Here is a 17,072-nt window from a genome sequence, read left to right as displayed (position 1 = left end):
TAATGGGTACGTGAAGAAACAAAATGTCCGTATTTGGGGTGATAAGCAACTCGAAGAGGTTCAAGAGTTGCTAGTACATCCAGAAAAAACAACTGTTTGGTGTGGTTTATGGGTAGGTGGAAGGAATCATCGGTCCATATTTCCTTAAAAGGGGCTATTTGGTGCCTGAAATTGAAGCTTGTGGTCTCGCCGACATTTGGTTTGGAAAATTTGGAAAATGGCCAATTTTCAACCACGAATAACTCAAAAAGTATTGAGTTTTCGAAAGAAACATTTATAGTTTTTGCTTAGAATTAGGTTCTCTAGCAACTTCCGTAGTTGTTTACCAAAAAATTTTCAACCCCCGAGAAGGGGTGGGAACCGCCCCCAAGACAAAAGCACACATCGGCATAGGGTAAACTTTGAATACGGAGATATTTTCAGGCTATTCCTAAAATTTCATTAAAATCCATGCAGTAGGATAGAATTCGGAGGTAATAACCTGTTCTTGCTCTCATTGACTGCCCTAATTATAGAAACCTATTAAAATATTTTGTTTACTTTATAAACGTTTTGCATGAAATATTAGATTGTATAACGCTCTCTCAATACCAAATAAAGTGTAGATAAAAAAAGCCAAACATATGTACGTCAAAAGAAGGTCAGATCAGAGATTAATTTAAAAAAAAATCGATTGAAACAACCTCTTGGGTAAGAATGCGTAAAGGATAAAGCACAACCTGTAGAAAAGAGAGCAAATATAAATATGAATGGTTCACACAGCTCCAATGATTTAAAATTATAGAACGTTGTTATATACCTCTTGAAAATTTCACATATTTTTTAATATATGACAGAGTACTATTCTGATGAGTTTCTTTCTGTATATTTCTACTTGCAAAAACCCACTAAAGTTATATCTAGAACATTTAAACGGGTCTAAAGTTTTATATTTATTAATAAACAGAATCTAGTCCTCTAAATTGAACACAACAATGGAAAGATAATCACAATATCTATTTACTTGTCCCACTTAATAATAGCTGCCTTTGTTTGATTTTTTGAAATTGCCTCTTTTTTTGTATAAAGATCCAATTAGATAAAATTACTATGATAAAACTATAATTACAGATAACACAACACAGTTAAATAAAATATCGTTTTAAATAGTGTGAACTCATCTTTTAACAAAAAATAAAACGCTATTTTATGCCAAAAACCATAAATCTTATTTTTATTTTCTATTGTTTAATTTTGAATTTGTTCTGGTATACTTTCTGTAATATTTCAATTACTATTGACTTGAAATTAATATATTTATATTCCTGAAATTGCAAAACACAAAAACACTAACGAATGTCATAAAAGAAAAGTATTTTGATCTGGCTTTGTATACTTCTTAGGCAAATGAAAAACAAAAATAAGAAAATAATTTACAGAAAAAAAGAGAAAAAGTTACTTGATTATATTACAATAGATAAGCTAGAATCGAATAATTGAAGGAAAAACTACAGTCGGTTGAAATAACAGAAAAAAGCTAAAAGAAATTTTAGCAGAGAAAGGAATATTATAGCGATCTCTAACTGAGAGTTTATAATTCCACATTTTAGCATCTCTACGTGAAACATAAATAGCATGTTTGCATCATGAAAATTGAGCGACATAGAACAAGCGACAGGGCTAAATATAAATAGATTGAACACAAACTATGGTCGAAGAGCTGTGAGACATTTTTGAGTAGGTATTTTAGGCAACCTGAAAATTTTTCAGGTGACTATTCCATGATAGCCTAATACAAAAATGCCGGTCTGGCTGGAGGGCAGCGGTTATTTTCCCCAAAAATCCCCCCCAAAGTTAAACAAAAGGGTAAAAATTGTTATTACAAAAAATATCATTGACGTGACTTTAAAGTAAATTTAAATATTCAAATATAAAGAAAATAAACAGGCCAGGCGATTTGAGGGCGATATTAACTCTGTAAGATACTTGCATGGGCGCCCCAGGATTATTTTCAGGGGATGCATCTGAACTTCAGAAGATTTCATCTGAATCTGTACATACTATTAACGAGTATAAAATACACAACTATACACTATGTACATTCCTTCCGGACAGGGAGGTGCAATTATTATTTTGACAGGGTATTTTTTAATATTAAAAATAAACATTCTAAAAAAGACAGTTTTTTTGGTGAAATTTTCCAACTGCCAGGTGATCAAACAAATTACGAGTGCATATAAATGAAAAGCGCTATAGGTAAGCAGCAGTGTGAGAAAGAGCGTATACCGATAGCTGTTTGCGTCCTCTGTTGTAGCTCAGCGAGTCCGTTCGCTCGAGAAAAATCACGTGACCTGGCAATATCCATGTTGTTGTTCCTCGAAACGTTAGAGTATTTTATTATAATATATTATAGTTTTTTAAGTAACTTTTTCTTAATTAAAGAAAAATAATACGTACTATACAATAGATTTTGCAAATATGATAGAAAAAGACAAATTTATTATTATAAATATATAGGTAGAAAAGTATAAAACTATAAACTAAATTAATTCTGTGTCCGAATCTTGTACTTCTTCTTCAAACTCCTCAGCTGAGCTTAAATATTCATTCTCTTCTTCCTCGTCAGACTACCTTCGAGACTCAGATTCCTCTTCTACATGATCTGTAAATAGTTGTAATATGTATTTAGAATTAATTAAAAATTAATTAGTGATTAACTAGTTGAGTTGCTACGTATTCTCCGTCCTTTTATACGGAGTCGAAGCCTGGACAATCACGGGCTCATCTGAAGAAAGACTTGACGTTGTTGAGATGTGGAGCTATCGAATAATGTTGAATATATCATGGACACACGTAACAAACACGGAAACATTAATAAAGATGAAAAAGGCAAAAGAAATACTCAACACTATGAAAAAAAGAAACATGAGCTACTTTGGTCATACCTACACTAAGAAATAAAAAACGTGATGTGACTGGTTATATAAGGAAAAGTATTAAGCATTGGTCATTTTTCATTAATTCTAAATACATATTACAACTATTTACAGATCAGGTAGAAGAATCTGAGTCTCGAGGGGAGTCTGACGAAGGAGAAGAGAATGAATATTTATTTTAGCTTATTTTTATTTCCTTCATAGTGTTGAGTATTTCTTTTGCCTTTTTGATCTTTCTTAATGTTTCCGTGTTTGTTAAGTGTTGTGTCCATGATATTTTTTACATTATTCGATAACACCACATCTCAACAATGGTAACTCTTTCTTCAGATCCGCCCGTAATTGTCCAGGCTTCGACTCCGTATAAAAGGACAGAGAATACGTAGCAACTTAATTAATTAATCACTTATTAATTATTAATTAATTCTAAATACATATAACTATTTACAGATCATGTAGAAGAGGAATCCGAGTCTCGAGGGGAGTCTGACGAAGAAGAACAGAATGAACATTTAAACTCAGATGAGGAGTTTGAAGAAGAAGTACAAGATTCGGACACCGAATTAATTTAGTTTATAGTTTTATATTTTCTACCTATATATTTATAATAATAAATTTGTCTCTTTCTATCATATTTGCAAAATATATTGTATAGTACGTATTATTTTCCTTTAATTAAGAAAAATTACTTAAAAAACTATAATATATATTTCTATTATAAACTTAAGTTAACAATTTCAGCAAACAAATTAAAAGAATAATAGTGTTTGCTAATATGTTTACTAAGGCTTGAGGAAACAGATGACCTCAAAGCTACCCAGAAAAATTAAAGTGACCATCTATAATAAAACTAATACGACATTCAAGCCGCATCATTATTCAAGTCCAATCAGAGAGTGCAGCAACCACCTCTACCGGTTTCGAAACGTATTAGTCTCTCATCAGGAGGCACATATGCTGCTCTCTCTGACCCAACTAGGACAAACCCCGGCGTGCAGTCACGGATTGCAACGAACGAAATGGCAGGGATGCCCTAGTGGCAACTGCTAGCAAAAACTAAGTTTTCAATATAATAGCATAGCACATAAAACAACACCAAACGATGTTACTCTACATCCTACCAGATTGAAAACAATGGAAACAGTGGAAAAGAGCAAGGTTTGAGGTGCAGGCGTTATAGTTTTGACTTGTATAGAAGTTTTAGGGAACATGCAGTAGACAGGCGAGAGGTAATGTGTTGTCATCTGCATACTAATATTACAAATCAGGTATTCATTGGATTTTGATTTTTGTTGTTCTCCCAAGTTGCCTTAAATTCTTCACAATATGACTTGTTTATTACAACATTTTAACATTAATGCCATATACGTTTTTTTTTTAATTTTTACTATTAGTTATCACATGTCACGTTCATTAGAAATATGGGAAAACAGAAGAGTTGAAGGCTGCAAAACCGTTAAGGAGTCTACATTACTAAAGAATTTAAACATTCAATAACATAAGGTCTTCTTTCATATCCTAGTTGCCACTTTAATCCCTTTACCCACAGCAAAAAGATTACATGTTATGTGTGTGTACATATAAAACTTAAAAGGTCGAGTTTATACAGGGTGGTGATAAGAAACTCAATGTAAAATTCTAAACTGTTGAATTCCTGCTTCCCTAATTATTCTACATCAAAAGACATGAGAAACTATTTGTAGAGGATTGAAATCTTTATTGAAAACAATTGTTAAAATTGTTCTACGAATTAAACACATTCCAAAATTTTGTAAAATATAATAAATGTTATCAAAGTATTTGCCAAATTTAGGCCACACACAGTGCAAGAATGTGTATAAGGTTGCCTTCGGTCACAATGAATTATTATATTAACAATACTTTGAACTGTCAGGATCTTTATTTTATCGTTTTTATTGTTTAAAAAACAATAAAGTCGAAAAGATGTCCTCAGTTGAGGAGAAAGTAGTAATAATAAAGATGTTTTATTCAGTCAATAGTTTGCGTACTGTCAGAAATAGTAACGTGTGGCCTTACTTTTACGCACTTACTTAGGTATGGCAAATGTATTCTATTTTTCAAAATTTTGGACTCTGTTTAAATCGTAGAACAATTTTAACTTTTGTTTTTAAAACAGATTTTAATCCTCTACAAATAGTTTCTCATGACTTTTGATGTAAAATAATTAGGGAAGCAGGAATTCAACAATTGAGAATTTTACATTGAGGTACCCGTTTTACATTTTTACCCGTTTTCCAATTCACCACCCGGTATAGACTTGTCTCTCACAACAAGACCAAACTACCAATGCAATGAGAACATACTAGAAAGGATACATGCCTGTACAGTAAAAATTAGTCAATGCAAAGAGCAATGACACAAGCAAGTAAAGTAACTAGGAAATAAACTAAAAGACATTTAAAAGACAATGTAACCTACACACTAATCTCAGACAGACCTTAATTTCAACCCTGCTTACATTATTTCTTTATAACATAAATTTGTATAGTGTTAAAATTAAAAGATGTCAATTATTGACAACTATAAATATATATATATATATATATATATATATATATATATATATATATATATATATATATATATAAATATATATATAAAAACACTATAAATATTTAATGAAAATATACCAGAATAAACCTATTTAACTTTGAATATTAACAGAAGACCACGCACATTCTTTGTTTTCCTTCCATTGGGGCGTATCATCTTTGTAGTGTTCTTTTTTCCAAATCGGAACAGATTTTTTCACATTGTCAATACAGAATTCTGTGGCCTTTATTGCATCTGCCCTATGTGGTGAAGATATTCCAATAATGATACTGGCCTCTTTGACAGGAACTAAGCCCAACCTAAAGAAAAATGTTTTGTATAATTTGTAGAAACCTAAATTAACTGAAATGTGAAATAGATAATTCGGATTGACATAACTACATTGGTGAACTCTTACACATATTTACATTGCATTATAGTTTGTAAAATCTTACTGTTAGTGACCATTTTCAGATTTCATGTATATTTTGTAAAATTAAAAAAAAGTAACCTTAAGGTGTGTTACACAAATCAGTGGCGGCCGGTCAGGGTCGGCAGTGGCGACCCACACATTTATGGACACATTGTAGATTTTCTAAATATTTAATTTAATCAGAGTTGATGATATTTGTTTCTGTAAAATAAAAAAAATATCTGTGAGATAATACAGACTAAATTCTATTCATTGTTTTTAAAATAATTCGATCAATCCGATACGTTAAGTGATCCCTGCGGGTAAGAAACTTTTTAAACTAATATTCCCAGCCATGCATCCGATTGCGATTGTGTGAATTCTTTTTTGTAAGATCCGCTTCGGCAGGGACGGCAAGCCGTCCCTAGATCGACGATTTACTTGTAAGAAGCGCTGTGGAATATTAGCCGATAGGCAACCAATTATACATTTCACCACAATTTCACCCGTATTTGAATGGCAGAGTCCGGCAGATACCAATCTGCCGATCGGTGGTGGGCAGGCACCAGCAAGGCACGTAGCAAGCCACGTAAGTACCCTGCTATAGTGCGCTCGGGATGAAATTAATTATGAAATAAGTAGCTTTTGGAATTTTAAATCTCGCTTAGTTTTCACTGTAGCATATTTTTGTAAACAGCTTTTGGAAATTTGTAATTTTATTAATAATGGCGACAATTTTGCAAGTGATGATATCTCGATCCGTGAAGCAATCGGTTTGAAAACTTTATTAAATGGTTATTCTTTTAATATTTCTTTACATATTTTTAAGACAGTGTTTACCCAAATTGATGTGATGTTCAATGTTGTTCAAAATCAGTCAACTGACATTATTTATTCCAAAAATAGAGTAACAAAGCTGGTAAAAATCTCAGAGATAGTAATTTTCAATATATACGCAGTGACGTTTTGGATTCGCTTGATATTTCCGAACACCTCCAAAAAAGACAAAAGTATGACACAGATCTCAAAAACAAGTATATTTTGAAATTTTTGATACTATTATTACTTATGCAAATAGATACTCATTTTTTCAAATTTTGAAGATTTGCAAAAATTTGCAAAGAATTTTCAAAATATCTATTAGGCAAGTGTATTAAAATTATTCATCATTCTTTAATCAAATAAAATAAGGAAATGAATTAAAAGTTTTATATGTTGATCCAAATATTTTCGGAAGATGGGATAAGTTACAAAATATGTATAATTTTATATATACTGCAGTTCATTGCAACAAACTGTTCCCCCAATTAATAAATTATTATCATGAATTCTCTCATTGCTACCAACTTTTGCCTTAAATTAACGGGATTTTTCTTGTCTCAAAAGAGTAAAAACATATTGTCGAAACACCATGAAACAAAAGAGAATGCCAAGCTTTTCTCAAATGTCAATAGAAAAAAACTATTAAAATCTCTGCAACACACTAATAAATTTTATGATGATGTTATAACCCATTTTCTTACGTCCAAACAACATAGACTAAAGTTAGTTTATAAACATGTTTAGGTTATAAATCTATGTGAAAAAAACAAATAAAAACAAAAAAAAAATAAAAACAAAACAAAAAAATAAAAAAAACAAAAAAAAATAAAAAAAAACAAAATTCAAAAATCTTCTATGATGATTGAAGCCTTTTAATTAGATGGTATACCTATCTGAAAAGACAAAAACCTTGCCGACCCTGTCCCTGATTAAACAGTATTAGGACATAATGTGTATGCTTGGTGTCCACAATTTATGCAGTAAATTGTTTTTACCTAGTATATGCTGGGATAAGGAGGATTCTAATAGAAGATATAGTACAGCTCAACAGATTTAACTGCAACCCTCAAGGTCACTCATTGGTAAAGGGAGGGGCCAATAGCGACCTTGATGATATTGAAAATAAAACAGGTAAATCTATTTTTATAAGCTTATTACCACAACCGTTGTAAACAATTTACATACACATACATAATCGATGTTCCTCTTATACTGGAAGGTGTCGAGGTTTCTTTTTTACGCATTATTCTCTGCGAACTTACACCACTTTTTTTGGTTCCTAGCTAATTCTTTGGCTTCCTGCCACGATTCTCCTCTATTCTTTAATATTTCCATCACACTTGTATTCCAGTTTTCCCTTGGTCGGCCTCTCCTGTTTCCCCTATAGGCCTCGCTTCCCATGTCATTTTAACTTGTCTGTTGTCGTTCATTCTAAATAAGTGCCCAGTCCATTTTAATTTCTTTTCATGAATTCATTCCTTTTCACCAGTTCGAATCTCACCAGTCAGGAATTTTTTCATTTATTATAAATTAATGGATGAAAATAGTTTCTGTCCTTGTGTGATCGGTACTCACCGGAGGGACCGCAGACGTTTGGAAACAATTAGCGTCTCTTTGCAAAGACAATGCCGTCGACTTTGCAAAGTAACAAGACACTTACTCAACATACACACTACACATGGCACTAATACTCATGTTGTGACTGGCTGAATGACATAAAGTCCATGCCATTAAAAAAAACTCATTCCTTTAGGTTTTTACTTTTAATTCTCTTCTAATATCTTGTCTTTTATCAGTTCTCCTAGCTCCCACGACTTTTCTTAAATACCTGATTTCTGCGGCTTGCAATCCCTATTCTTGTTTGTCGTTCAATACCCAATTCTCTGCTCCATATATGTAATGATAGGTAAGTAAATTATTTTAAATAGTACCATTTTGGTTTTCCTTTTCATTTAAGAAGTTTTCGAAGAAATTGTAAACAATTTATTATAACTAAATATCGCAATCTCAGTATGAAAGAAATTTAGCGGTCTAATTTAATATACTTTCATTCATTCGGTTCATTTTAACGATTATGACTAATAACTTCACAAAATAACATATTTTATTAATTACCTCAAACATTTTCACTTTGATATTAGTAATTATGGACATTACAGTAATTATGGAGTATTATTATTACAGTTTAATGGACAACTTCTAAAATAAGATTTGATTAGGCAACATAGCGTCAACGAATGTCCGTTGAATCTTTTCTTCACAGTTGCAAATAAATCGGTTTTATTGTACTACAGAATGCTGCTCCATCATGTCCCTAATATGATATTTTATGTACAATACATAATTTTGTCTACAGTGAGATGAGCGCACTAATAACCGGCAGAATAACGCAAAAGGTGGAAAACATAATACACTAAGCGTCAAAATTAACGCACCACCTTAAAAATGGGACATTTTTAATGTCTCATATTTCCTAAACCTGTTGTCCGATTTTAGTGATTTTTTGAATATGTTATAGCTTTATTCTTCAGGAATATCGATATAATAATATTGTTGCTGAACAGATAAGTGTCATTGTATACCGGGTGTAACAATGATAGTGTGTTTTTTCCTCAAAGTTTGGAACACCCTGTGGAATATTCTAGCGTATATAAAATATTGAAATTAAAACTCAACTGTAGCCTTAGGCTTTCTTAACATTTCGCTATTTGATTTATTTGATTATGTTGGATAATAAAAAAGTTAGATACTTAACAACTAGCAACATTCTTCATCAATACAGGGCGTTTCTAAATAAGTGCGACAAACTTTAAGGGGCAATTCTGCATGAAAAAATAATGACCGTTTACTTCATAAACATGTGTCCGCAAATACTTCGTTTCCGACATACAAGATGTTAATTTTTTTCTTACAAACTGACGATTTATTTATCGTTCTAAAACCGGTTGGGATATGCAAATGAAATTTAGTAGGTTTTAAGAGGTAGTTATTGCGCATTTTTTGACGTACAACTAAGAATTTTATATTCACCATTGGCGTGCATACGGGTTATATTACCCGGTCATATTACCCGTATGCACGCCAATGGTGAATATAAAATTCTTAATTGTAAGCCAAAAAATACCCAATATCTACCTCTTAAAACCTACCAAATTCCATTTGCATATCTCAACCGGTTTTAGAGCAATAAATAAATCGTCAGTTTGTAAGAAAAAATTCAACATCCCGTATCTCGGAAACGAAGCATTTGCGGACATAGCTTTATCAAGTAAACGATCATTATTTTTTCATGTAGAATTACCCCTTAAAGTTTGTCGCACTTATTTAGAAACACCCTGTATTGATGAAAAACGTTGCTAGTACCTAACTTTTTTATTATCCAACATAAGTGAATGAATCAAAAAGAAAAATGGCGAATCAAAAAGAGAATTCGCCATTGGCGTGCATACGGGTAATATGACCGGGTAATATAACCCGTATGCACGCCAATGGTGAATATAAAATTCTTAGTTGTACGTCAAAAAATGCGCAATAACTACCTCTTAAAACCTACTAAATTTCATTTGGATATCTCAACCGGTTTTAGAACGATAAATAAATCGTCAGTTTGTAAGAAAAAATTTAACATCCCGTATCTCGGAAACGAAGTATTTGCGGACACATGTTTATGAAGTAAACGGTCATTATTTTTTCATGCAGAATTGCCCCTTAAAGTTTGTCGCACTTATTTAGAAACACCCTGTATTGATGAAAAATGTTGCTAGTTGTTAAGTATCTAACTTTATTATTATCCAACATAATCAAATAAATCAAAAAGCGAAATGTTAAGAAAGCCTAAGGTTACAGTTGAGTTTTAATTTCAATATTTTATATACGCTAGAATATTCCACAGGGTGTTCCAAACTTTGAGGAAAAAACACACTATCATTGTTACACCCGGTATACAATGACACTTATCTGTTTAGCAACAATATTCTTCTTCTTCTTTTGCCCTTTAATTCGTCCAATTCTGAACATAGGCTTCCCCCAGTTTCCTCCATTCGCTTCTGTTTAGTGCTTTCTGTTTCCAGTGCGTTCCTCCTATCTTTTTAATGTCGTCTCCCCATCTCATCTGGGGTCGTCCTCTTGCTCTCTTTCCTGTCCATGGTCTCCATTGTTGTATCGTGCTATTCCACCTATTGTCCGTTTGTCTAGCGTTATGACCTGCGAAGCTCCATTTTAGCCTGGTTATATGTTGACCTGCGTCTTTGACTTTTGTTCTATTTCTGACCCAGTTGTTTTGATTTTTGTCTGTCAATTTTACTCCTAACATTGCTCTCTCCATGGCTCTTTGTGTCTTTATTATTTTATCCATGTTTGCCTTGGTCAAGGTCCATGTTTGGCATGCGTATGTGAGAATTGGGAGTATGCACTGGTCAAACACTCTTGTTTTTAAGTATTGTTGTATTTTTTTATTCTTTAGGACCCATTTTAATTTTCCAAATCCTGCCCAGGCTAATCTGACCCTTCTTTTTACCTCCGCTGTTTGGTTTTCCTTATTTATTTTTATAATCTGTCCCAAATATATATAATCATTAACCGCTTCTATTGTGGTGTCGTTTAGTATTACGTTTCTATTGTCTTGTGTGTTTGTCATTGTTTTTGTTTTGGCAAAATTCATTTTTAGACCTATTTGTTCGGATTCATTTGCTAGTTCGGTTAGCATGGTTTGTAGTTCTTCAAAACTTGATGCTATGACTACTACATCGTCTGCATATCTTAGGTGGTTTAGTTTCTTTCCATTTATGTTTATTCCCATGTTTGTCCATTCCATTGTTTTGAAAACATCTTCCAGTGCTAATGTAAATAGTTTAGGAGAAATAACATCTCCCTGTCGCACTCCTCTGTTAACTGGTATGGGTTTTGTGGTTTCTTCCAATTGTACTGTCATTGTTGCTTTCTTATATATATTATGTATTAGCATTCTGTATCTGGAATCTATTCGACAGTTGTTTATAGCTTTTTCTATTGCCCACATTTCCACGCTGTCAAATGCTTTTTCGTAGTCAACGAACGCTAAGTGCAGATCTATATGGTATTCGTTAGCTTTTTCTATTAGTGTCCTAATTGTTAGAAGATGGTCAGTGGTGCTATATCCCTTTCGGAATCCTGCCTGCTCTACGGGTTGATACGAGTCCAATTTGTGTGTTAGTCTGTTGTTGATAATCCTCATGAATAGTTTATACGTTTGCGACAGCAGTGAGATGGGTCTGTAATGTTTTATGTCCTTTCTGTCGCCTTTCTTAAATAGCAGGATTGTAAGACTTTCGTTCCATTCGTCGGGTATTTCTCCTTTATGTAGACACTGATTAAACAGATTTCTTAATGTTTGTAAGATTTCTTCTTTCCCTTCTTTCAACATTTCAGCAAGGATTCCATCTGGTCCTGGTGCTTTGTTGTTCTTTAATTGTGATAGTGCTGCTTCTATTTCATAATTTTCTATTTTTGGTAGTGTTTCTGAGTTTACATTCGTGATTGTTTTCTTGATATATTCCTGAGTGTTGAAGTTTGCGTCTTTCTTTGAGGTGTATAGTTCTTTATAAAACCTTTCTACTTCTTCTGATATCTTATCTTTTCTCCTCTCTTCCCGTCCTGTTTCATCCTTTATTGAAATGAGTAGTGGTTTCCCTAAATTTGGTCGTAAGCATTTTAGGCCCTTATTTCTCTCAATTACTTTCTCGATTTCATTTTCAGTGTGTTTTCTTAGATCCTCTCTGGTTTTTCTTCTAATAAGTTTGTTTAGTTCTACGTATTCTACTGTGTTTCTTTTGTTTTCGCTTATTAGTTTTCGTCTACTTTCCATTAATTTAACTGTCCCGCTACTTAATCTATTTTCTTTTGTTGTTAGTTTTTTGGCAGTTTTCATTCCCGCTTCCAAGAGTTTTTCTTTCATTTCTTCATTGATCTTATTAATTTCTGACTCTTCCTTTGCTACTTGTTGATTATAGTTTTCCCTTAAAGTCTGTCTATATTCTTCTGCGTTTTGTCTTATTCTGCTATGGTCAATAGCCGTTGGTTTTCTTCTAGATTTCTGCGTCGCTAGTTTGCTTGTTTTTATTTTGGCTCGTAGTATGCGGTGGTCGCTGCCAGTTGAGAATTTATTAAGTGCAGTTACGTCTTCGAAGATTTGTTTATTTTGGCAGAGGAAGTAGTCTATTTCATTTTTTGTCACCCCATTTGGGGAGACCCATGTCCATTTTCGGTTTGGCTTCTTATTAAAGTATGTATTTATTGCATGAAGGTTTTGTTGTTCCAAATATTCTAGTAGTCTTTCGCCCCTAATATTCCTTGATCCAAGTCCGTAGTTTCCTATTTTGTTTTCTGAGTCTTCCATTTTCTTTCCGATTTTTGCGTTAAAATCTCCCATAACGATTGTTGTTTTTATATTTTTGTTTTCCATTGCTGTGGTGATGTCATCATAAAAGTTATCAATTTCTTCCTCATCATGTGTTGTTGTTGGAGCATATACTTGTATTAGTTTCATTCTTGTCTTCCTGTTAATTTCTAGTATGATATATCCTACTCTATCTGATATGCTCTTATACTCGATTACGTTTTGTTTAATTTTCTCTTTGATCAGAAATCCTATTCCTCCATATGTTTCGTCCTCCTTTCCTTTGTAATAGAGGCGATTTCCTGATTCTAGGTCTATACACATTTCTCCTCTTCTTTTGACCTCTGACAATCCTACAATGTCCCATTTGATTTTAGTTAATTCCTCTTCGAGTTCGTACAACTTTTCATCTTGAGCCATGGATCTGATATTTTTCCGTTTTCTCTGATTCGTTCTTGTCGAGCTTTTGCCTCCCCCAGAATCCATGAGGCTGATCGGTTTCCCGATGTGGGACTCCGGATTTCTCCTACCCACCTGGGGTCCATTTCCGCTTTGTTGTAAGTTCGACATTGCTAGTTTGGGGAAAATAGCCATAAAACACCACGCTGGCCAGGCGGGTTGGTGAGTTGTAGGGATCACATTTCCTTGACTCGCTGTAACTGTTGTATGGTTATCCCGCTCATACTCGGTCGCCAGAGCCTCGTCTGTTATGTAGCAGGAGGCACCAGGTAATTTTAGACTACCACTCGTGCAGGTGAGGTTGACTTTTGGATCGATTGATGTATTGTTGTTAAGTCCGATCCCTTACCTCCCAACATCGATATATCGCAACAATATTATTACATCGATATTCTTGAAGAATAAAGCTATTATATAACATATTAAAAAAATCACTAAAATCAACAGGTTTAGGAAATATGAGACATTAAAAGGTGGTGCGTTAATTTTGACGCTTAGTGTACATTGCGAAGTAAAGATAGATGGAACTAATGGAGATGGAAATTATCGATATAAATGTATAAATTAACATTACATTACATAGTTTCCCACCTTTAGACATATCGAAGGAATATTTTTTTTTTTTTTTTGTAAGCATTTATTAGCAATCAGAATTACATATTCTATACGCTGTGAGCTCGTACGTAGAGGGGATATTTACAAATTGGCGAGCGCCAGTAGTGGCAAGTCTGTAAACGTTTACCGGAAATTTGACATAAATGTCAAAGTGATTAATTTAAAATTAAAATTAAAAACATTAATTATAAAAAATATTAGTTGGTTAAAGCTGTGGTATATATTTTTACCTTAAATATACTTACGTTTTAAATGCTGAATTTAAGTTTTTTTAATGTTCCGTAATATGTAATTATAAATTAATCTGCGCCATCTACACGATAATTGTGAAAGTATCCGAAGTAAGAAATTTATATTTTATCAATAGAACGTCAAAATGATTAGCAAAATCTTTAAAAAATCGATTACAATTTAATTACTTTTTTGCGTTGTAAATATTAAGCGATAACAATTAAATAATAAATTTAAAAATTACCAGTGAAAGTTGAATTAGTAATCCGCCAGGAGCGACACCAGCGAAGCTCAGGGCGAATAAGCTAATTTGATAACAAGTACAATAACATATATCAATGTATTATTGTACACTAAAATGGCGTTATGAGGTACATCACCCAGCGGTTTCACCTCAGTTTCAGCGAAGATCTATGGGCCATAATCTTCGCAATCTTCTGTTGTTTAGTGGCTGCAGTAATGGTAATATTAATTGGTTGGGGTGGTCTTCCAATTTCTCGTGATGTCTGTTGGCTCTTTCTTGAATTACTGTGCTGACTAATGAATACTGTCACTGAGACAGGAGAATTTTATAAAATACTCCTATCACAGACGTCTAAAGGTGGGAAACTATGTAATGTTAATTTATACCGATAATTTCCACCTCTTCTAGTTTCATCTCTCTTTACTTCGCAATGTATTATGTTTTCCATCTTTTGCGTTATTCATCACTGTATATCCATAGCCATTTAAAGTACGGAATAACTGTTTGGGGTGGCTCTTGTCACGCAGACAGAATTTTTAAATTACAAAAGAAAGTAGTGAGGATAGTGGAGAGTTGGACAAAACCGGGTAGGTTGATAAAACCGGGTACCCTTTAATTCTTCTAACTGTCTGCTGCTATCTATTAGACAATGTTAAAATTAGTGTCCCTTTACCACCAACAGTCGTGTGTATTCATTTCTACCTCATTTGAGTAATCTGTGAAGGAGCAGTAAGACCTCACCTGTTTTTTGATGCAGGAAACTCGATTTTTAAGGAAAGTTGATAGCTGTTTTCTCCTCTAATGAATAACTAATGGCCATTTCAAAATTTAATACATGTAACCTAGTATATTACCTTTAATTTGGCCAAAAATTTTGAATATTATATCATAATTTAAAAATTTAAATAACATTTAATGTCTTGTTTACGAGTTTGACAAAACCGGGTAGTCCGAAAATCGACAAAACCGGGTACCCGATTTTATCAGGCCTCTTGTTACTTCCAGTTTCTGCAGTGGTTTTTTTGCTTTTAGTTAACTACAACGTGTGGCTTTTTCTGTTGAAGAAGCTAGTAGGAAAAATTTAAAAAATCTCCAGTCGTAAAAAAATTAAAACTAAATGAACTGGACAAAAAAGAAAAAACGTGGTAAAACGGGCTGCACCAAAAACAAAATTTTGGAGAGTTTGGAGAAAGAAGATAATAATGCTGATGCGTGTCTATATTACAATTAACTATTTTCAAATTATAATGCGAATGACGGCTGGATAAAATGTGTGCCTTGCACCAAATAGGCTTATGACGTCTGTAGTACCTATGATGATGTAAATTAAGTTTTTATTTGTGACTTCTGTTCGATTTTTGTTCACATACTTTTAATAAATATTTTATTTTCTGCCCATTAGTATTTTTACATGGTAATTAAGTTACTACCCGGTTGTATCATACCGGTTGGACAAAACCGGGTATTTTGCAATATTTTCATAAAAATAAAAAAAATTAAAAATCTAAGAATATTCTTAAAAATTGGCATTGGCATATCAAACTTAAGTCATTTGAGAATATTTCAACCTGCAGCAAACATTTGCTACTCTCATATAGCAAAAGATACAGACGATTTTTGGAGTGGTACCCGGTTTTGTCCAACTCTCCCCTACTTGCAAGAGTAGAGTATAGGGAACACTGTAAACCTTTATTTCAGAAGTTAGGTATTATGTCATTACCTTCACTCTATATATATGAGACGCTGATTGAAATTCATTCCAACAAAAGTAAGTTTAACATTAACTCCAACTTCCATGATCACCATACGAGATCAAGAGATGCTATAGGGCTTTTCATCGATTGTCATTTGTGTCGAGCCTCTGTCATGTGTCACATAATATTAATATATCTACGTCATACGTCTTCGGTTTGTATCATTGGTAATACCAATAACGTACGACGTAGATATATTAATATTATGTGACACATGACAGAAGCTCGAAACAAATGACTCTGAATGAAAAGCCCTATTAGAGCACAACGTTTTAGGTTGACAAAAAGTATAAAAAACTCGACTAATGTTAGTTTGTACAATTTTTTGCCAGATGAAGTAAAAAGTCTTCATTTACAGTCGTTTAAAAATAAAATAAAATCACACTTTTTAAAACATTGTTTTTACACAAAGACAGAGTACTTAGGTACCGCTTTTATATAATAGTACTAGTTTGGTCAGGGTTTTTTTGCCGATTATGACGATATTTCATATTTTTATGTTTACTTCATGTCTTTACGTTTTTACATAGTGTGTTAAATTGTTTTAATTTGTTAGTACCTGTTTGTATATATCTCTTACTATAGTTTATAATATTTAACTTTTAAATTTTGTCAAAATTTTGTAATGTAGGTACGTATTCTTTTGACTTGTCAAAAACAAAAGAAATTTGGTATATTTGATTAAATAAATTCT

At 32.9% G+C, this 17,072-nt stretch overlaps 1 protein-coding gene across 2 annotated transcripts in view; it reads right to left on the bottom strand.

The window, feature by feature from the left end:
* LOC126880453 (molybdopterin synthase catalytic subunit) overlaps nucleotides 1–17,072 on the bottom strand; it is a 67,795-nt gene that overhangs the window by 39,878 nt on the left and 10,845 nt on the right. For both annotated transcript variants that reach the window (XM_050644319.1, XM_050644320.1), the window contains exon 2: nucleotides 5,613–5,788. In XM_050644319.1, coding sequence (XP_050500276.1) covers nucleotides 5,613–5,788 — 176 coding nt within the window. The remainder of the gene's footprint in view (nucleotides 1–5,612; nucleotides 5,789–17,072) is intronic.

The sequence above is a fragment of the Diabrotica virgifera genome, chromosome 2 (assembly GCF_917563875.1).
Source record: "Diabrotica virgifera virgifera chromosome 2, PGI_DIABVI_V3a".
NCBI classification, from domain to species: domain Eukaryota; kingdom Metazoa; phylum Arthropoda; class Insecta; order Coleoptera; family Chrysomelidae; genus Diabrotica; species Diabrotica virgifera.
This window is presented reverse-complemented; position numbering and strand designations above follow the sequence as displayed.